This window comes from Myiozetetes cayanensis, unplaced genomic scaffold (assembly GCF_022539395.1).
Source record: "Myiozetetes cayanensis isolate MyiCay16 unplaced genomic scaffold, myiCay2020 scf4, whole genome shotgun sequence".
NCBI lineage: Eukaryota > Metazoa > Chordata > Aves > Passeriformes > Tyrannidae > Myiozetetes > Myiozetetes cayanensis.
The window spans coordinates 63,459,600-63,481,834 of NW_026087631.1; the positions used below are offsets into that span (position 1 = coordinate 63,459,600).

The 22,235-nt window shown below is 44.8% G+C and overlaps 2 protein-coding genes across 6 annotated transcripts in view; both read right to left on the reverse strand.

The window, feature by feature from the left end:
* RUSC2 (RUN and SH3 domain containing 2) overlaps window positions 1–5,035 on the reverse strand; it is a 59,556-nt gene extending 54,521 nt beyond the window's left edge. For 2 of the 3 annotated variants that reach the window (XM_050329572.1, XM_050329573.1), the window contains exon 1: window positions 2,243–2,414. The gene's annotated coding sequence lies outside the window, so the exon portion shown is untranslated. Of the gene's footprint in view, window positions 1–2,242; window positions 3,534–4,220 lie in introns of those variants that run through there. The other variant, XM_050329569.1, reaches the window with a different exon arrangement.
* Window positions 2,553–22,235, reverse strand: part of LOC126647380 (phospholipid-transporting ATPase FetA-like) — an 87,374-nt gene continuing 67,691 nt past the window's right edge. For all 3 annotated transcript variants that reach the window (XM_050329574.1, XM_050329576.1, XM_050329575.1), the window contains exons 19-28: window positions 20,843–20,954; window positions 19,669–19,774; window positions 18,731–18,878; window positions 15,095–15,278; window positions 13,352–13,575; window positions 11,971–12,054; window positions 10,695–10,940; window positions 9,235–9,373; window positions 7,238–7,368; window positions 2,553–5,304 (exon numbers count right to left, since the gene is read on the reverse strand). In XM_050329574.1, the coding sequence (XP_050185531.1) occupies window positions 5,083–5,304; window positions 7,238–7,368; window positions 9,235–9,373; window positions 10,695–10,940; window positions 11,971–12,054; window positions 13,352–13,575; window positions 15,095–15,278; window positions 18,731–18,878; window positions 19,669–19,774; window positions 20,843–20,954 (1,596 nt within the window). In that variant the 3' untranslated portion in view covers window positions 2,553–5,082. The remainder of the gene's footprint in view (window positions 5,305–7,237; window positions 7,369–9,234; window positions 9,374–10,694; window positions 10,941–11,970; window positions 12,055–13,351; window positions 13,576–15,094; window positions 15,279–18,730; window positions 18,879–19,668; window positions 19,775–20,842; window positions 20,955–22,235) is intronic.

A 22,235-nucleotide genomic window follows, 5' to 3' on the forward strand; every position in this document is an offset into this window, starting at 1 on the left:
TGGGGGGTGGTTTGGAAAAGGCCAGATCCATTTATAGCTGAAAAGTCTGGCAGAGGGCTCAGCTCCGTGTGGAAAAGCAGGAGCTGACAGCTCAGTACAGCCAACTCCACCCAGCTGGAGAGGCAGGCTGGAGAAAGAGACAGGGGGTACGGAAACCACTTCCCTTCAAGCTGCGAGAGACAGGAGAGAGGGAGAGATGGCTTCTTGACATTGCTAGGAAGAGAAAAAACACTCTCTACCTTCTAAGTGAATTACAGAATGTAGGGCTGCAGAAGACTAGCTCTGGAAAACCCAAAGAGTAGCTGAGCTGTAGATAATGGCCACAAGCACTTCGCAGGTCAAGCCCAGGCTGCAGGGCTCTGTGCCCTTCTTCTGAGCCCTCCACATAAGCCCTGCAGCAACACAGACCCCTATCACAGGGACAGGGACAAAGATGTCCGGGAGCTGAGGTTGGGAGCTCAGCTCCCCCCGCCCCCCCTCACTTATTACCAGGACAAATGACAGCTCCCTCACTCCAGCATATTTACATCAGCCAACACATAAGCAGATGCAGCAAAAAGCCCTTGCCAGCCCTCATGGAAAAAGCTTGCCCCTGAGGACAAGGCATCAGTTTAAAGCATCAACATGCGCAGACTTAGGCTGTGATGACTTCAGCTCCACCGCATGTTGTCAGGCATGAGACAGTGACAGCAGAGAGGTATTTACATAGCTAACCCAATTTAGCTAACAATCGTGCATACTCACAATAAAATTAGGAAAAATAGCCACTGAAGCTGTGTTGGGGATCACTGAGATGATGATGCCATAAGAAAAGCAAATGCAGACTAGACAAGTCAGTGAAACACCAGAGCTATTGTACTGGCACGATAACAGAAACATCTCACACACACACACACAAAAATCTTGTCACCCGCATTTAAAAATGATAAACTCAAATTAACAGGTGCAGAAAGGCCCAGAGAGAAACAGAAAACCTATCAAACAAGAAGAAACTTAAGAACCTGGCTTGTTTAGCCTCGCCAAATGTAGGCAGAGAGCGGATAGGATTGCTGTCTAAATATATCACAGGAGACAAACAAAAGTGCTGAAGCAAAAGGATAATGCTGGCACGACAACAAGAGAATAAATGCACTGTGAACATATTTAGGTTGAAAATAAGAGGGGGAGAAAAATCAACCATCAGAACAGGAAGGTTTCCAGCTGGAATGGCTGGGTTTAGGATGAAGTTTATCAGTGGTCTGATGGGGTTACAGGATACAGTGCTTGTGCCCACAAGCTCTGTGGGCTTGCTCCTGTTTTTGTTTCAGCTAGTAATTAGCATGGGGCACTAGTGAGACGTCTCCTTTCATCCAAAAGACTTTGCTGAGGACCAGTCCACTTGGAGAACCCAGGGCAAGCATGCAGTGCTCCTCTGCCCTCCCATTTCCCAGGAGCTGCTCATGTGTACTTCCAGGCTACAGGTCAGTGGGATAAAGTTGCATGGATGCACACCGGTACAGGGAGAGCTACCACGCAGCACAAAAGGAATGCAGGTGTTGCAGTTAGCAATGGAAAACATCCTTGAGGTGCCTCTGCCCAAAAGCACCTGATGCCCCACAGTATTAGGTGCAGAGGTTATGTTGTCCTGTGGATTCAGGGGAAAGAGAAGATGCTCTCAGCTCTCCTCTAATACAGTGTAACCATATTATCACCAGTTATCAAAGACTCATAGGATGGTTTGGGTTGGAAGGAACCGTAGAGATCATCTTGTTCCAAAGCCCCTGCCAAGGGCGGGGACACCTTCCGCTAGACCAGGCTGGTCCATCCGGCATGGCCTTGAACATTTCCAGGGATGGGGCATCCACAGCTTCTCTGGGCGACCTATTCCAGAGCCTCACTACCATCAAAAACATTATCATTCTCGATCCCTAAACTGCAGCCCAGCAGAGTGGCAAGTCCAGGCACAACAGCAGACCAATGTTCAAACCATAAATATTTATGTTACGGAATGATGAGGATAAAAAGGTAGGGGGTGAAAACAAAATCCAAAACCTATTTCAGGGATTAATTTTTTTTTTTTTTTTTTTTTACCTATCAAATACGAGAGCTTCATAAAAAACTATAAATTATCGATGACACAAGGTTTCACCTTCCCCTGGGGACCAAGCAGAGCACCGCGCACACGAGAAATATAGACCCCCCACCCTCGTCCACGGACAAGCCCCCATTCCCCCGCCCCTGCCGCCGCCCCGCCGTCCCTTACCGATCGCCCGCATCGTTCCGCTGTTTACAACCGGTTGACGGGGCGGGCTCTCGACGCTGCCCGCCCCCACTGAGTCCTCCGCCTAAGGATGTCTGACGTTTCCTTTAAGTTTCCTCTTAGAACATCCCAGCTAGGATGGAAAATTTTGGGAATTTGAGTGTTTCCCGCATCAGGATGCCGGGTGAAAAAAGCGTTGTCGTCTCAGATCCGTCGTCCCACAGACCATGCTCCCGGCTTTAGGAGGTACAGGGATTAATATGCACTTCTGGTTATAAACTGTTCAAATCAATTAACAGAGTGCCAGGGAATCTATCATCCCAATATTCTCTTTTTATTAAAAAAAAAAAACAAAAAAAAAACCAAAACAAAAACAATGATTTTACAAAATCAGGAGTGATGTAGAACAGACATCACTGCCAGCTGATGTGTTTCAAATGCTGATTGTGTCAAACTACAGAAATAATTGTATCTGGTGCAAGCTCACCAACAGCTTTATTATCCCCTGCATGTCGTATCCAACATTTTCAAATCCCCTTTTAGCCAGGAGGTGAGTGCTTTACACGTAAACCATGTGAGAAGAGAGGCATAGTGTCCGAGTTTCCTTGCTCTGTCAGCGCAAGGTCTGCCTCTGCTGCTCTTCAATATATGCTGCTGCATCACATGCTAGGAAAAGCTTTGATAGGACTCAGACCACAGACCAGTCTGGGTATCATGGGGATGTCTGTTTATCTGCACAAATTCTCCTTTTTCCTCTAACCCTAGGGAGGCTAGCTGTGAAAGACATAATCCTCATCAGAAAGCTGTGATTGTCTCTGCAAAGCGAATGGTAAATCAGAGGGAGGTGACAAGCACTCACTATCACAGCGGTTTCCTTAGCCAGAGTGTGGACTCTCACTTTACTTAGGTGTCTCCTTGCAGGGGAGATCACCAGATTAGAATTTGCTCCCTCCCTAGCAAGCAGCTCCTGGACACTGAAGCCTAGATCCAGTCCCAGCTCCAGTTTTGCACTGGCCATGCTGAAATTTAATACCACAGTTTGCAACAAGCCTCCCTGAGCAGCAGGTGCAACAGACTGGGGCTTTTTCTGTGCCAAACCCAGGGAGATGAAACCTTCTATTAGAGTTTAAACAATCTCACATAGTAACGGCTGAAACTGTGACCACAGGCAGCAAGGTGTTCCATGCAGACCAGATGAAATGGGGGCGTAGCTGGCCTGCTGCCATCATACACTGCCACAACTGATAGCTCAGAAACTGATGGCAGAGAGCTCCCCATAAATATCAGAGGATTCCTAAAAAAAAAAAAAAAAAAAAAATCCAAATCAAAACAGGAAAGGGGTCTAAAATTGTACAAAGGAGCTGAAAAAAGCCCCAACCCAGCCAGGGTTGCTTAGGCCTCTGCACAAAAAAAAGCTGCATTTAGACAGCTCAGCAGTGCTGGCAGGACAAACTCTCACGCTGCCACGCTGGCCTTCCACCCAGTAACCTCGCTGATCGTGGAGCTGGTGAAACAAAACAGTGAGCAAATCCCACTCCCTCAAGATCACCATGACTTTGGCTGCGTCTGTGCATTTTAGGTCCCTCTGCTGGTAGTCAGACTGATAGGCTTTTCAGCTCTCTGCAACCCATGTTTGACAGACAACCCATTCCCAAACAAAATGTGAGCACAGAGAAACACTGCAGCAGCTCTTAAGGCCTCACTAAGTTCCTCTGGATCTTGACCAAACTGCTCATGGGGAAGGGTGAGGGAGCCACCAGGGAACTTCATCCCTTACACTGAGCCACAGCACCAGTGGAGGAAAAGCTATTTCAGGTGCTAGCCACGAAATAGCATTTCTGCTTTCAATACTGCTTGTGTAATCACCATCAAACCAGATGTGTGTGCATCTCAGTCTGTTATGGTGGCAGAGACACCTGGAGCTGGCAGCTCAGCTAAGTCCTAACCACAGCACGGGCTTCTCAGGGCCAGATTTTATTACCTGATCCATATGGGAGTCTGTATACGCTATAAGAGCGTCTTCTGCTCTTTTATTTTAAGTTCAAATTAAATGGCTGGTGCCCAGTTACAAAACTTGGAGGGCTCTGAGGACAATGATATTTTACAGGAGCAGATTTGCCATGCAGATAAAACAGGGCAGGCTGATGAGTGTCAGCTTCTTATCCCTTGACCAACTAAGGGTTTGTCTGAGCTTGCAGCACTTCCCGATCACAGATGTGGGATGAGGATGCTGTTTGGGCACTGGCCATCTCCTGAGAAAGTGGATTACAGTCAAAAGGCTACAAAATTACACATATTACAAAGATTGTGGATTTGGGGGTTGTGTGGCTGGACCTAAGGCACACCTGGGGTCAATACTGTCACCCCAGTAATATGGTCCAGAGTGGATTCATGAAGAAAAACAAAGGCACAAGAATGAGAAAGACATTGCCAATTCAGCCTTTCCCTCAGACTGGACTTCTCTTTGCTCTGAGGTATGTAGTTAGAGGGAGGGGAAAAATAGCGTTATGAGCAATCTCGGGGAGTGGATATGCCTCCTGCAGCACGTTCTCTCTTGTTCCGTGGAGGTCCTCTGGGATACCATACAACTCCATGCTCCAATTCACTCTGTCCACCTTCCCCAGCAGCAGCACACATCTTTGGAAAAGAAGCTGGAATCAGAAGATGCATATGGATGAAAGGAAAGGCCCAAGTCCTTGATTTGGTAGCCCCAGAGGGCAGAACTCGGGGCAGCCACTGGCTTGGTCCTCTCCTGACAGCCCTTTACTTTGGTTTGCTTTGCTATTTTTCTAGGGCAGCACTGTCCTTTTCTTTTTTTTCCTTTTTTTTTTTTTCCCCTCCGTTTACAATCCTTTGTGTTTATATTTGTCACTGTTTGGTGAAAATGTTCCTGTTGTAGCGAAAGGTGATTTGGGCCGCATGTTTCTGCCGGACATAATGAGTGCTCCAAAGCCGTGCTGGTGAGAGAAGGCATAGCCAGAGCGGCGGGTGCTGGTCCGACGCAGCCTTCTCTTGGGTGAGGGTGGAGGGGGCCTCTTTTTGGCTTCTTTGATCTTGAGCAGGACCTGAAATCAAAAAACAAGGTGGAAAAAGCAGAAAGTGCATCATTATTCCCAAGCATCGTAGAGAAAAGAGCAGAGAACGGGAAACAAAAGCAGCGATCCCAGGCCAGAAATGACTGACAAAATGGGGGATGGCAGGAGGGGAGGCAGGGCAGCAGCCCAACTGGCAGCACAGGGTGGCAGCCTGGTAAAAGGAAAAAGCAACCCTATTCTAAAAGGCATTAATGGGAGTGTCATCCGTAAGTCATGGGAGGGAATGATTTCCGTGTATTGTTCTCCACAGCTCTGTAATGCCCCAGCTGGGGTATTACTACAGCTCTTCAAGGCAGTCAAACCACCCAAAACGTGAAAGTCATCTTGACCACAGTCCAGAAAACAAATTGGGAAATATTTAAGAACTGGTATATTTAATATAGAAAACAGACTACCACAGGGGATTTCTGATATTTAAAAGCTTTTTATGATGAGAATGATTATCATCATAAAATTATAGAATCATAAAGTGGTTTGGGTTGGAAGGGACCTCGAGGACCGTATCATTCCAATCCCTCTGCCACTAGACCAAGTTGATCAGCACACCATGCAGCCTAGCCTTGAACACTTACAGGGATTGATAGATTCTTGTACTCCTTGCCAGAAGGGAAATACATATTGCACTTTATTTGTAGGTCATGGGCTTTCTGCTCCCAAGCGGCCACTGAGTTAATCTGAGGTCAAGCACCTTTTCAGAAAGGGGCTGTCTAATGCAGGAGGCTGGTATGGAGTGCCTGTGGCTCAGCAGAAACCCCAGCTGCTGGACTCCTGTGCTTCTTGCTTGGCACAACGGCAGCAGTAGGTACTTGGCCCCTCTAAACATCAGGTCTGTTTACTGCCAGCTGGGGAAGTCCACACAGCAGGAAACCCAAATACTCCTCTCCTGTGACCATTCACTTCCCAGAGGGGGCAGAAAGTAATTGTATGCTAGAGAGAGAGAGATATACCTGACCCCCAGCACTGAAGCTGGGATTCTGGGTGACAGCTGTTTGATTTCTACTCAACTGAGGGGTAAACTCAGCCTGTTTTTACACTCCTGGACTGCCTCTGTGTCCCAAGGACCTCCCTACCTAGAATTCTTCTCTAGCACCCACCTACCCTCTCTGCAAGGGCTGAGAATTCCCCTAACTCCTTCTCCTAAAGTCCTGGAGAACCTGAGGAGCTCCACAGACATCCCAAGGGTGACCAGGCAGGGCAGTCAGCTGTGGTGCACACCCTTGGTGCTGTGCTCTGACACTGGTTCCTGGCAGCTCAGTGCAGGGAGATCAAGGAAGCACGAGGTGGCAGTAGCATTCAGCAGATGCTCCTGTTTGGAAGAGAGCCTAGGGAACTCTGTGTGTGCTGCTGTTCTTGGCTGCAGTGAGCTATGAGCTCTCTGCCCACTCTATCACTCCCAGCCTCTCCTTGCCCTGCTGCCCTCATCTTCATATTCCCGGGGATGGGAAGGCATTTGGTTTCAGAGGGTCCTTGAAAGCATTGGCTACAAAAGAAGTAAATTCTGAAATCAAAAAAAATCCCCACCAAACATGTCTGCCTGGGTGGAGGGTGGAAAGCTGTGGTCTGCCAGGCTAAAAACTGCACAGCAGCAGGGCAGGAGAAACACACCACTCCTTTGCCACTGAGCCACAGTGCTTAAACCCTGCACCTAAAAATAGTGCAGCTTTCCTGCCTCAGAGCATTCTAATCCACATCTAAATAATCTCAGCCTTGGTCCCAGCTGCAGATGGTTTGAACTGTGCCAAACCCCAAATTCAATCCTCCTTCTGAGGGGAGTAGGGGACAGACAGACGGCAGCACTTGCACAGACAGGGACACACACTCCAAGCGATGCCAAGCCCATGGCTCCATGGTAAACCTAGGCCACAGTAAGCAGGATTTCTGGTTTAATGAGGTATCTCCTTACTTTATCACTGGGCGTTGGCTTTAACTGAGCCTTCAGGAATCGAAAGCCAACCACAGGCAGCACGCAGAGGGTGATGCTGAGGAAGATTGCTAGCCACACGTTTGGTTGGCTGAGGGTGTTCCGAGCCGTACCTGAAAAACAAAAGCATGGTTAAAACAGTAAAAGCAGCACCTCTTTGTTCACTTGAACCTTTTGCTCTCTGATTTCAAAGCACTTGGCAAACAGACCAAAATATAAGGCAGACGCTATCTCCAGCAGTGAAATCCACTGTCTGTAAAGAGGACAGCAGTGCCAGTGTCACTGTCAGGAGCAAAGAAAAATGAAACTTCCAGACACAATTGCAGCAACAACCCATGGAGACAATGGTGTCAGAGTAATCTCTTTAGAAAGACTCAAATCACTGCAAAGGATTCATATAAATGTTCAGGAGACCTGCATCAGAAGTCCAGCCCTCCCACCTTTTGCCAGGATTCTAGTGCAAAAGGAGGAATACTGCTTTCTTACTTTCCAGTACCATTTCCTGAAGCATTTGGAATACTGCTCTGACTGCCCAGCAGACAATGAGAATCACAGCCCTTTATGAGAGAAGCATGTGTCGCTCTAGTGTAGTCTAATGGGTATATTGGCAGAACTACTGCCATGTGCTGGTGTGTCACTGACACCTTCTTTGAAACCAAAGTGCTCACTTCTGGCTTCTCCGAAATTGAATGAATATAAGATAGAACAAACAGTCTGCAAAACGCTCATTACAGGGCTTAATGATGCTGTTGTTGGCAGTAAAGTTGCTGAATATTTTCTTTCCAGTTGGCCAAATTCTGCTGTAATACAACTCCACTGAAATTAAAGTAAACAAGTTGTCTCAGTCCAGACTAGAAACACTTTCCTCAAAAATGACCTTATTGTCTTGCAGCACTACAGCTAGTTTGACAACACAGTAATGAGAGAGCAGCAGATAGCGATATCCCTGGCAAGTGAGTTGGAATCATCATGGAATCATCAAGGTTGGAAGTGATCTTCCAGATCTTCCAATCCAACCATTCACCTGTTTTCGGAAACTGAACAGGCACACTGTCTTCTCTCACTCAGCATTTTTAAAAGTAGAAGCCATCTCACAATGGCTTGAAAAATACTTTGCAACAACTGACCTGCAAAAATACTTTGCAACAACAACCAATTTAGATAGTCCTAAATTGGCTAAGGCCCTTGCTATTGCAGTGAAGGTAGGCAGAACAACTTTTACTAAACAAGTCATCCAAAAATAAAGGCACTGATTAATTGAAAAATCTGAGACTTGGAACACAAAGTTTTGGGATTTCGGAAGTAGAGGCTCATAACAATGTTGTAGCAATATTGGCTATGGATGCACAGAGCTATTTAAAACATCCGAATTACTTTGCTAAACTTAGATGTTCCTTCTGGTCAAAGTCTCAGGAGATAGACTCATTTTTATGTTATCCATCATTTTTTTGCATGTGCCCAGAAATTTGTTATGTAGAATAACCACAAAGACGTTGTCATCACTGGAATGTTTTTGGCTTTCTTGTTTTTGGGAATTTAACCTGCCAGAAGGCTCACCTTAATCACATGGCATTTTTTTCACGTCTAACTGGATGTTGTATTTTTTTGCTTTCCTATGCCAAAAGGTTAACTTATTTACAAGGAGGACACATCCTTCTGCCAATAAAATGCTAGATATCTGTAAGAATTGGACACCTGCAGCAGAAAAGGTTCCAGCCAGATCAGTAGGTTTATTTAAAGGACCATTCCTGTGACTGCATGGGAATGCCCATTCTTACACAAGGAAGTGAAGATGGCACACACTCACCTGGATGGACGGGATTCCAAATAAGTATTCCCAACCACCCTCAGAAATACCCTGGCATTTCTTGTAGAAAGGGCAGTCAATACATTCTGAAATATACTTAGAAATACTCAGCAGATTTAAGCCCTGCAGGGTGTCCATTTTGAGTGCAATCCCGATTTGTCCCAGGGCTTACCAACGAAGGGAAAGGAGGCTGTGAAGATCAGGTACATGCCATCACTATACATGGTGAAGGTGATAGCAAAATAAACAGAAAGGCTTCCCCAGATGAAGAACTGGTTCACAACTGTCCAGTAAGAAGTGTCCAAGCCAATCTGAAAGAAGGGAGATATACAGCCATTGTCAGTGCCTTCGTTATTTAGCAGATCTGTGCTGAACACAGCTTGTCCTATATTTTGTACATCTCCCCCTAAGACTGATATTCATTCAAGTCTCAAGAACTAACAAGTCACAAATCATAGGATGCTGGGTAACCACTGATAGCAAGCATTACTACATTTGTCCTGCTGTTGCCCTCTTCTCAAGCGTTCATCAGTGGACAGTACTGGAGACAGGATGTCAAGATACCTTAAAGACCATCTAATTCCAACCGCTGCCATGAACAAGGGCACCTTGCACTAGATCAAGTTGCTCCAAGACCCATCCAAACTGGCCTTAAACACTCCCAGGGATGGGGCATCCACAACTTCTCTGGGCAACTTGTTCCAGTGCCTCACCACTCTCACAGTTAAGAATTTCTTCCTAATATCCAATCTAAGCCTACTCTCTTTCATTGTAAAGCCAATACCTGTTGTCCTATCACTATGTGCCCTCAGAAGAAGTCCCTCTCCAGCTTTCTTGTGGGCCCCCTTTAAGTACTGTAAGGCCACAATGACGTCTCCTTGGAGCAGACTGAACAACCCCAAGCTCTCAGCCTGTTTTCACAGAGAGGTGCTCCAGCCCTCTGATCATTCGTGGCCCTGCTCTAGACTTGCTCCAACAGGTTCACCTCCTTCTTATGCTGGGGGCCCCAGAGCTGTACAAAGTGAGTTAAAATAAGCCCTGCTTATTCCCCACTCCCAAGCTGTGATCTAGCATTGGAAGTTAGGAGAAGTCTGCAAGACCTCAGACAGCAGAAACCATTATCTAGGGAGACATGATTGATTGGTTTTCTTTTAAGAAATCTCTCTTATCCTGATAGTATCACTTGAATTTTCTACCACCCAGGTCTTAGTTATTTCTTCCAATGAGTGCAGGCCCCCCCATCATGCATGGGCCAGGCTGCACAGACAACTCCCTAATGGAGAACCTACAAATAACTGATAGCAGACAGACAATCCTGTGCTTCAAACCCTTCCCATAACACTAGAACAAGTCCTTGTCTATTCTTTGCCTTAACTGATTTGTCTGCTATGACTGCAAACTTCCCAAGGCAAAGGCTCTGCTTTTCTGTCACTCTGGTTTTTCATAACATATAAATCTCCTGTTCTGTTGAACTGAGGAGACTAATGAGGCAGTAGGAGACTTTTTTTTTTTTTGGCAAGAATGCAAGATACAGCAGCAAATACAATGCTATCAAGACCCCAGGTGGCCCTTCGGATCCTGCCATCATGAAACAACAGCTAATTCCTAAAAATATTACCTGGGATGCCTTACCTGTACAGACACCACAATCAGTAAGCAGGTCTGGGCCATCAGAGCAAAGGACTGGTAGTCAGCAATGGCCTTCCCATCACTCCTCATTGTATTGTACATGGCCCCATAGGGGATGAAGAAGAGGATGAGGGAACTGTAGATCCCTTGCAACATGCACTTGACAAACACCACTTTGTTAAAATAGAGGTTTTGCTGGCCAGGCACATATAGTTGAGGAAACAGCATGCTCCAACGATCATCCACATCCTGAAAGCAGAGAGGAGAGGGTCAGATTTGCTGGCAGCTACCCAGCTGAGCAGACAGACCACTTAGGGCTGCCATGTCCCTGGGACATGCATTGCCATGAGAAAAGGCTTAGCACACAATTCACTCCGCTGTGCTTACTAGCACGGCACATCCCAAAGTCACCTAGGCATACTTTCCATGTTGTATTTAATCTTTCTTGTGCTGAAAAAATTGACAGCTGATGAAAGAAAAATAATACACATTTCATCTAAAGCAGACTGTACGGTCTGCTCTCCAGAGAGTTGACTGGAAGCTGAGGGTTGGAAAATACTTCCCCAGGGTCAACACACTCTCTTAGGCAAGACTCTCTTATTTGGATCTCTTAAGTGTCCAGAGCTGAACACTGGGAGTCACTGCAGAGTAGCCAGTTCCTACTTATTTACCTTGTAAAATATATATAGGAACAGCTTTACTGCTCCTATGTCTTGTCAAACAGAAACAGTAAGGTAGAAATGTGTGTGTGAAATTACCACAGAAAAAACTCTCTAGAAAGGGTGAACCTGGAAAAGATCTAGCTAATTAACTGTTGTGTCTGGTCATTAGAAAGGGTCACTTGTCAGGCTTCAGGAACACAGCTAGTAGGATACGACTGCTTCAGGGGAGTGTTGCAATGGCAGCTTGTCCTGTAGGCAGCAGCCAAACTAACCCAAAAGTCTCATCACACACTGAAACCCACAGACCAAATCAGGATAATCATAGAATCATAGATACCTCAAGTTGGAAGAGACCCATAAGGATCATCAAATCCAACTCCCCGTTCCTCACAAGATTACCTAAACTTAAATCGTATGACTAGGAAGGAATACACGATCTCCCTGGTGCATCCTTCTTTTTGTGGTCTAAATTCTCCCTGTCATGGTACCATTTCATGGGTTACCACAGTATCTAGCCAAAAGGTCAGCTGTTCTTGCTTCATGGGACCACCCCGAAGCACTTGGAGACAAAACCCCTATAAAAAAAAAATTCCCCAAAGTGGTGACCGAAACAGTACCTGATCAAAGAGACTCATTCCTAGCACTGGGAGGGAGGTATATACCAAATTGTAAAGTGTAATGAACCATTCATCATAGACAGTCTGGAAAAAAAAACATAACAGACATTAAGTTAGCAAAACACTGTCTTTTCAATTTCTTTGAAAGTATATGCAATTAAATGCTGCAACACCTTGGTCTGAGAAGTTACTAAGACAAAAGGGATAACATGACTCAACTCAACATTCCTAAACAGGGTAGGGATCACATCATACCAGCCCAGTTTGCTCAACACTCACTGCTGGTTGCAGCCAGAGCAGGATCCCTCTGCACAACCCTGCACCCCCAGCCCCCGACCATCTACACTCCCCATGGCTGGGTTTGGTTGGAGGTTGGTTTGCCTTGAACAAAGTCCATTTTTTTCACTGTAGATGTGCTCCTCTTCCAAGTTGCTGACACACACAGGCATCTCAGCATTAAATTGCTTACTCCAAATATGCTCCAAGCACAGGTCTGCAAGATCTGCACCAAACTGTAACCTGTGTCGTCAGCTGATGGCTGTTAATCACTTTGAACACTTTTGAAAACCCTGCAAGTGATGCGTGTGGTTCATAATGCACCTAAATGCCAGGATAGGTTTAGACTGGATATTAGGAAAAAATTCTTCACTGAAAAGGTGGTCAGTGTTCAAAACACGTGTGGATGTGGCACTTGGGTACATGGTTTAGTGGTGAACTTGGCAGTGTTGGGTTAATGGTTGAGAGGTCTTTTCCAACCTTAATGATTCTTTGATTCTGTACATGTCTTCAGGCATCTGTCCTCCACCAGCAGCACAATGAATGCAGCAATATCTGCTTTATACCTACATGGCTGAAGAAAAGACTTGAGTCCATTCAGTGAGGTGGGAGGAATGGCTCAGTTTATTTCCTTGTAAAACGTTTCCAGATACTCTGCTTGAAAATTCTAGATAGAATCATAGAATGATTTTGGTTGGAAGAGACCTGTAAAGGGACCCTGCAATCAGCAGGGCCATGCTCAACTAGGTCAGGTTACTTAGTGCTCTGCCCAACCTGACCTTGAATGTTTCCAGGAATGGGACATCCACCATCTCTCTGAACAACCTGTGTGTTTTACCACCTTCTTTGTAAAAAGCTTCTTCCTTGTATCTAAGCTATGTTTAGTTTAAAACTATTACCCTTTGTCCTATTGCAATAGGTCCTGCTAAGGAGTTCCTCTCCAGCTCTCTTGTAGCCCTTTAGGTATTGGAAGGTGCTCCAATTTCTCCCCAGAGCCTTCTCATCTCCCACCTGAACCACCCCTGCTCTCTCAGCCTGTCTTCACAGGAGAGGCGCTGCCCTCTGATTAACTTAGTGGCCCTGAGAAAACAAAAGCTGGACCTACCTGTGCCGAGAAGCCAGAGAAGAAGCCATACCAGAAATGCACTAAGGTGAAGGCGAAATTCTTATAGAAGAAGTATTTGAGGAACTTGCACATGCGGATGTAGGACCACCGGCCATGGACCAAGAGCAGGCGCTGCAGGTACCGGAACTGGGCAAAGGAGAAGTCACTGGACAAGACTGCCTGCATCCCCTCCTGGCCGCTGATACCAACCCCAATGTGGGCAGCTGCAACGAGAAGGTTATTGATCACATCATTACACCAAGAGTTTTGACTACTCTGTTCTTAAAATCAGTTCCCTGCACTGGAGCACTGTGTTAATTCCCTTGCAGCCTTCATAAAAAATCATATGCAAAGTCATAAAAAAAAAAATAGTCTCGGAGCACTAATTCTTTCAGCAGCACTATGGTTTTGCTTGGTGATACATTTCCCATAACCAGGATTTTACTATTTGAATGAAATTCTAGGTTCAGTGACAATTTATGTTTTGTTTCTGAGCGCTTTCCAACAGCACAAATGCTGTTGTTCATAACAGCTGCTGTTAGGAAAAGACAAGTTTAATTTATATTGACACGTGACTTACATTTTACATGCATGCACGTCCTTCCAGCAGCCTTAAAACATCACCCCAGACAAGCACAATGTTCAAACCATTTTTAGATTTCTAAGACACTGTGCTACAAGGCAGACTATAGCCTTTTTATATTTCCTGGGCTTTATTAGTTCAATCAAATAATTACATAGAAGAGTCACATCTTTTTTAATAGTAAGTTGAGTTTATTAAACATGGACATAAGTTTAATGTGACAGCTAATTATACAGCTTTAACTAATGAGAACAATCTTGATGGCTGGAGGTTGGTTACATTCAAAGGTTTCCACGGAACAGCAACTTGATAAAATCCCAAACTCCCAGTCCTCTTGGTGGGGGGAGTGGGTTAGTTTCTAATTATCATGTACACTGTAACTTTCTTAGCCTTTCTTTGCTGACTGCCTGACTTATCTCCCTTGAAGCTCTCTCTTAGCCTTTTCTTTCTTAATTAAAAAGCTCCAGTTAATCAATTCTTGCAAATTAACACAAGGAAGATTAGCAATAGGCCTTCTGAATAATCTTAATTTAATTATACCTAGTTAGGGGATTTTTTTCATAAATTCACTGAGGTAATGCAGCATCAAATGATGCTCAGGGATGAAAGGGCCTAGAAGCCCGTCATTTATAACTCAGGGGAGATAATTAACAAACGGGCCTAACACAAAAAAATGTTAACAACCCCCCCCTAACATTATATAGACTATTTACAGGCAGAAAGATTTTCTTTCTGCTTTGTACTCAGGCCCTCTATGAAACAAACTTGTTGGTTATACATATTGCCCCTGTGGTGGTGGCCACGTGGACACACAGATGGACACATCACAGCCCGTGTGTGCTTTTCATAGAATCATAAGAATCACTGAGGTTGGAAAAGACCTATAAGATCATCAAGTCCAAGCATTTTGTCTGTTCTGAGGTAGAAACAGAGAAACAGACAGTGCAACTTTAGCTTCCTGTCCAGTGTGACCTAGAAGACAGGAGACACAAGTATCCTGTAGTGAGAGTGCTCTGTAGAGACCTGCCAAAACTGGAACACAGCCACTTGGTTCCACAAAGAGGGTGTTACAGGAGGCACTCAGACACATGTTTCTGCTGCTGGCCCACCTCAGATAGAAAATACACCAGCAAGTCAGTCTGCTAGAGCACATCACTCACTTTTGATCATGCTGACATCGTTGGCGCCATCTCCAATTGCCAGGGTCACGGCTTTCTTGTATTTCTTCACCAGCTCCACCACCTGGGCCTTCTGCAGGGGAGTCACCCGGCAGCAGATCACCACTTTGCACATACAAGCAGTTCTCACCAGCTCCAGCTCCAGATTCCCTTCCAGTGCATAAGCCTGAAAAAGAGCAAAGGGAGTGGTCAGGTCAGACAAGCAGCATCTCCTGGCTCACAAAGAGAACACAGCAAGGTGGAAATGAGAACTGAGACAGCTCTTCCATTCAGAGGAAGGAAAGTATGAGACATCCCAACCGAATCCATCCACTCAGGCAGAGGGAGCATCCACACTGCACATCATGCCACACAGCTTGCACCTTGGGTGTGCCACATCTGGATTTGCACCACAGATGAATATGCACAACAGCTGCTCTGGCTGATTCAACCTGGCAAAGTGGCGTGTCAAACACCAGGAGCACTACATTAACAAAGCTTCTGCAGGGCCCAACACAACCTTGTGTATCTCCATGTGAGAGAGTTTATGCTCATCCCACTTGGATTATTATTTAAACTCTGGTATATATATATATATTATTATTTAAACTCTGGTATAAATGTGAAAGATTTCAATTTAGGAGTGCTTAATTTAAAAAAAAAAACAACAGAACATGAAAAATATTAATGCTCAGGTGAGCATGACAAAGCAAAACACAAAGCTAGGGAGAAGGCTGCTCTGCTCTGAGTGCTGACCTTTTAAATCACTCAGCTGTGTTATTTCTATTCAGGAAGCACAGAGATAATTGGATGTCTGGTCACCCCTCCAGCTCTCTGTGAGGAGGAGGGAGCAGAGTTATCCTTTCATATTTCTTACAGATCATGCTTTTTGGCTCAGTTCTTTGTTGTCTCTTTTTAGCAGAAATGCATGGCAGGAATTGACAGGGCTCACTCCTCCTCAGAGCCATTACAGCAGGCCCACTGCTCTTTCTGCATAAGGCACACGGTCCCTATGCTATATATCCTTTCTTCTTGAAACAGAGAGCTGTGAGTCAACAGTGTTCCTCTGTCAAGGGCTCAACAAGAGACCTTTTCGTGGCTTAGATTTTGCCTCAACATCCTCACTGTACAGCAAAATGTTATCATGTCACATATTAAGGTACTACTGCACGCAAACCGTTATGATGATGCCATTACAGATGCTGCTGATATGTTTCTGTCCCCTTGCTTCGTTCAAGCAACACCAGAAGTGTGAACAGCCCCAGTGCTGCCATTTCACCCATCTGCAGGTAGGGATGCAGCACTGAGCAGATGCTGTGTTTGAGTGGGATAGTATCAGCACTACTGCTATTGCTCAAGATCATGGAAATAAATAAATGATATCTAGTTTTGTCTGCACTGTCCTTGTAGTCACTACCCAGGAGAAAGCCATGATATTGGTAAAAATCATGTGCACTCTATGTGGACTGGCTGTTCCCACACAGATCAGATTTGAGTTTCTTGTGTGGGACATATCCCCATGCCAGGGTCTGAGTGAGAGTGTGTTTCTTTTCAGGAATAAAAAGAAAGCTTTGCCACTGCTGCCAGTGGTGTTTTGATATCACAGCACTCAGGGTCTGAGAGGCTGTGGGATGGCGTAGGAACAGGCAGGGCCTTAGAGCAGCCAGATGGAAAGGGATCTGGGGGGCCTGATTGACAGGAGGCTGAAGATAAGCCAGCAGTGTGCCCAGGTGGCCAAGAAGGCCAATGGCATCCTGGCCTGCATCAAGAACAGTGTGGCCAGCAGGAAGTGATCCTTCCCCTGTACTCAGCACTGGTGAGGCCACACCTGGGGTATTGTGTTCAGTTCTGGGCCCCTCAGTTCAGGAAGGACATTGAGGTGCTGGAGCAGGTCCAGAGAAGAGTAACCAGGCTGGTGAAGGGACTTGAGCACAAGTCCTAAGAGGAGAGGCTGAGGGAGCTGGGGTTGTTTAGCCTGGAGAAGAGGAGGCTCAGGGGTGACCTCATCACTCTCTATAACTACCCGAGAGGAGGATGAAGCCAAGTGAGGGTCGGTCTCTTCTCCCAGGCAATCAGCAGTAGGATAAGAGGGCATGGGCTTAAACTCTGCCAGGGGAGGTTTAGGTTGGATATTAGAAAGAAGTTCTTTAGAGAGAGAGATCAGGCATTGGAATGCCCTGCCCAGAGAGGTGGTGGATTGACCGTGCCTGGAGGTTTTTAAGATGAGGCTGGATGTGGCACTGAGTGCCATGATCTGGTAATCACATTGGGGTTGGATCAAGGGTTGGACTTGATGATCTCAGAGGTTTTTTCCAACCCAGTTATTTCTATGATTCTATGACCCACAAGGATCATTGCGTCCCACTCCTGACCCTGCACAGGACCATCCCCCAGGAGTCTCACCATGTGCTTCAGAATATCATCCAAATGCTTCTTGAACTCTGTCAGGCTTGGGGCTGTGACCACTTCCTGGGGAGCCACACAAGCCAAAAACGGAGCAAGGTGAGATCTTTCAATTAGTGATTTGCTGGGCTGGTATAGACCTGGGAGTGAAACATGCTGGACTGCCATCAAGAGAGAAAGCAACCGCAGGGACAGAATTTCTGAGAGCAGCACCTCCCAGTACCTTCGACATCTACCTATTTGCTTTCTCTGAGATTTGGGAAAGTAAAATACAACTGATAAATAAACCTGGTATAAACTAAGCCTTCCTCCCAGTTTAAACTGATCTAAATCGGTTTCTAACCTGTTCTAAAAAATTGTGAAGTATGGGAAATCTATTCCAGGGCTTCAGTATCCTCACCAAGAAGTCACTTCACCCAAAACTCTCTTATCTTAGTTTAATTCCATTACTTTGTTTACCTGTTATTATCTGAAGAGTATTACCACGACTGATCAGTATTCTCCAGGCTCAAAAATTTTAACTCTTTCAGTTTTCCCATGTGCTTTCCAGATCATGCATGACTACTCTTAGTTTTCTTTGTGCTCTCTCCCAGCCTGGTGTTACCTACTCTCTTTTAAAACAGTTAATGTGAACACTGAGCTTCAAATAGATGTGGGATAACCCTTACTATCTAAGATTAGACAGCTTGTTTTACATCAGTGGTGAGCCCTTAAGAGCCACACTTCGCAAGCAGTCTTGCATCTGTCTCTTAACAATTTCATCTAGGGCATATTACTTCGGTTTGCTTGCAAAAGCATCATGGGACAGGGTATCAAACAATATATTAATTAGGTTATAAGATCTGTATCCTATCTCTTAAGCTTATCTGTTATCGGATATATTTAGTAGAATATGTTCTTGGCATACTTTAAACCCATATCTGATGTTATCTTCTTGCTGCATACACAAACTACCTGGTTATTTTTTTAGTATCTTTCTGGAAATTGAAATTATTCCAGGTACTCTGCCCCTCTGGTTCACCAAAGATCAAGGCCAGTTCTTCCCTGTTCTAGTCTTCTGAAACCTTGTCTGTCACCTTTGATGCCTCAGATAACCACTGAACTTAATTCTCAATTATGGGAAAAAATTCCAGTCCTCTAGAGTAACATTTTTGAAACATTCTTCTGACATCCAGTTTGTTTTCCAGTATGTTCTTCAGGGAACTCATTCCTAACAAGACTCTGAACCTTCCTTACCAGGCTGTGGCCAGTGATAACCAGACCATACACTCCATTTGCTTGCTCATCAGGTATAATTTTTGTTTTTTTTGAAGATTTTTCAAACTGAATGTTGATTTCATCATTGTCCAGAAAGGAGTCTGGCTTCATCTTTTTCCTTGCATTCCTAAAAAAAAATAAAAAAGAATAATGATAAAAAAAACCGGATAAGAAATCTTATGAAGTTATGTATGTTTTGATAAACTTTATGAAAATAAAAAATTGATGCTTCCCTCTAATAGCTCAATTTTCCCTGTTTCCCTACAACAACATTGTTTCACTGCTGCCATTTGTGCACATCATCCACCTGCTTCTGAAACTCTTAACAAGTTTGCTGATTTAAAGTGAAACCAACCATCTGAGTGTCATGAAGGATGGTATCCCAAAGGGCATCTAGTTTTCTGAGCATACAGTCTGGCAACTATATATTCCATCAAAAAAGGACTGAAAACCTTCCCCATTTTCCACGTACACCTAAGAACTTGTGTCTACAGAGGAGGTGAGAGGAAGGTAGGTTCTCACATAGTGCCAGAAAAAGACCACATCCAGACAAAGGACAGTGATGTGGATAAATGGCAATAACTGTAGAGTGACAGCACAGCTCAGTCCTGAAGCAAAAGCCTTTGTGGCTCAAGCTCACTTGTGGGTAAATGTCAGCTGATAATGCCTGTCTGACGCTGCTTTCTCATACATTTATTTAATTTGACTTCTTATATTAAGAAGCTTCAGCATTTACTCTTAGAGAGGACTTCTACGTTGTGTTTAGCTAACGGATCTTCCAGAGAGCCAGCTAGCCCTTATCTAAGGTCCCTGAATGAACTGCAACAAGTAAAGCTGACAGGAAGAAAAGGTGGCATGATACAAAACACAAACGGTGTCAGTGCACAGCAGTGTGACTGTGTATTTCAGCCATTTACCTCAGCTCTGTCAGTACGTCATCAGATGTGCTGCCATCAATAATGAAAACGTCTTCCATGTCATCATTCAGCAAGTTGCAGGAGTAACCAATATTTACTGCTGTCTCTGGGAAAGATAAATCAGGAAGATGACCCATCTTAGCAGGCCCAAATTCACCCAAGCCCCTGCCTGTTCCTACTCACATCCCACAGCCACTCAGACCTTGAGTGGCCTTTCTACACACGTGGCAAAAGCTCTCTTTCTGACTCAAAAGAGCTCAGAGCCTTTCAGAGTCAACAATAAGAGAGCCAAGAGAGTCACTCTGATGGATGTAATAGCAAATCTCCCTTAACTGGGCTTCTCAACGCCACAGGAAAAAATAATTCTGCCAAAATGAAAAAGATTAAAACACCCTTTGGCCAACGTGCTTGGAACAGCAAAAAACATTTCATGTTGATTAAAAAAAATTTTCCAGGATTTTTAACTTTCCCTCTCACTATTTCCAGAAAAGCCCCAAACCGCAGCTCTCAAGAACGGTGTAAAGGCATTTTGTTCATAAAATTTTGAAAAACACATTTTGGTGTCTTATAGCAAAACTATTGTATTTGGAACATGACAAAATGAAATGTTTCATTTTTCTCCAAAATTGTCTGCTCATTTCTTGGATGAAATTATTTGCAAACACTTTTGGCCTCCCTGAAACACCACTGTTTCAGTGAAGTTACTGTTTCTCCAAAAGAATTCACTGGAGTCTATTTGCCATTCTTTCCAACTCCAAACGCCTATGTTTCCTCCATCTCTATTCTGGATCATTAAAGCCAGGACCAAACTGAAATGTACCCAACATCCACTCTGATGTTAAAAGTTTCTGGAAAGCAGGAAAGGATTTTTTTCCAGTTTCTTCACTGGGATGGACAACTGTACTAAAGTGACACCTTTTCATGGTCAGGGACCATGGGATGCTTACTGTCACCTCTCCAAAGGCAAAGGATGCTGCCTTCACCCTGCTTCAAGCCTAACTACAGTTAACTAGTCTAATTCCAGTAGAGAAATTTTGCCTAGGTGGCAATGAAGCAAAGCCCTGTAAGTTTGTCTTATGTGCAGCTTTTAAAGAAGAATAAGAATGCAGGTCTTAGCAGAACCATCCCACCAGTGGGATGAGAAGAGAAGCATCCAAAGCTGTAGTGCCTTTACCTTGCTTATCTCCAGTGAGAACCCATATCTTGATGTTGGCTTTGGCAAGAGTCTCAATTGTCTGTGGGACTCCATCCTGTAGCTTGTCCTCAATCGCTGTGGCACCCAACAGCTTCGCAGAAAACAGTAGAGAAACTGGTAAGTCGTCCCATTGTTAGCAAAGGAGAAAGCATTAGACCTAGAGATAATTACTCAAGGAAACAAATGAAATCCTGGAATAAGGTTGTACTGATCTTCGTTCTTCCTCAGCAAATTTAGTGTACAGAGCATAACACTGATCCTCCAGATGTTCTAGTTTCTAATCCCCCGGGCTCTGAAGGATTATGAACATGCATGAAATTATTTGCCAGAATGTTTGCAGACCTACAGGTCTGTGTTCTTCCATGTGCTCCCTTCAAGCAGATAGAGTTTTAACAGAGGGACAAAGCTGTGATTCCATGTCCCCAGACCTCCACACGCATCCTCTTGCTTGGAGCTTGCTCCCAGATACATTGTACTGCAGCTGTCGCATGGCTGCTAAACATCTCTGCCTTTAACAGACGTGCCTCCACTGCTGCTGCACACAGTCACACACCTAAACCACAGACTGCTCAGAACACAAACCTTCACTATTTTAAAGTTATTGTGTTTTTTCTGCATTTTGGAAATAGATGGTGCCTTTAACCTATTGTCAAAGGGACATGAAGATTTCACTGCTAACTCAGGTTTAGACAGCATCTGCTACCACCTACCTCCTGCTGCTGGGAGACTAAATTCAGAGGTTGGCTTTAAGCCCAAGATCCCTTTTGGTACCCTGGGATGTCCATCATACATCACCTATGAGCGTTATCAACATAGGCAACAGCTCTGACAGAACTTCTCTATGGAGTCCTCAAAACAGTACAGTCCCTATTTTACAGCAGTCCCTGATCCAGCTAGAGAACCTAAGTCCTATGGCTTAAAAAGTTATCTCCTGGGAGCACCAGCTCATCCTTGGCAGCCTGAGTCTGAGCTGGAAGCCCAAAGTTGGACATTGATAACAAATGTGCCCTGGAAGAGAGAACAAGGGCTTCCATCCCTACTGCCATCATCTTTGTGGAGCCACAGAAAGGCAGGAGGGAAGCATTATTAACAGGCCTCTGGTTTGCCTGTCCATGATCTGGTGTAAAAACAGGTGGAGAGAAAGCCATGATACCTTCTTGACTGTGGATCTTCCTTAGTTTTCAGGTCAATGATAAACAGTATTTTACTACTATTCTCTGAATCTATCCATGTCCCATCCCTTGTGTCCTTATATCCTTAGCCCTCTAGGGACCCCTAGCAGAAACTTGCCACACAAGGGACTTCTGGCTGTTAACCAGACTATGATACTTGGCAGTCTTCTACACCTCCACAAGACCCATCTATGTCCTCA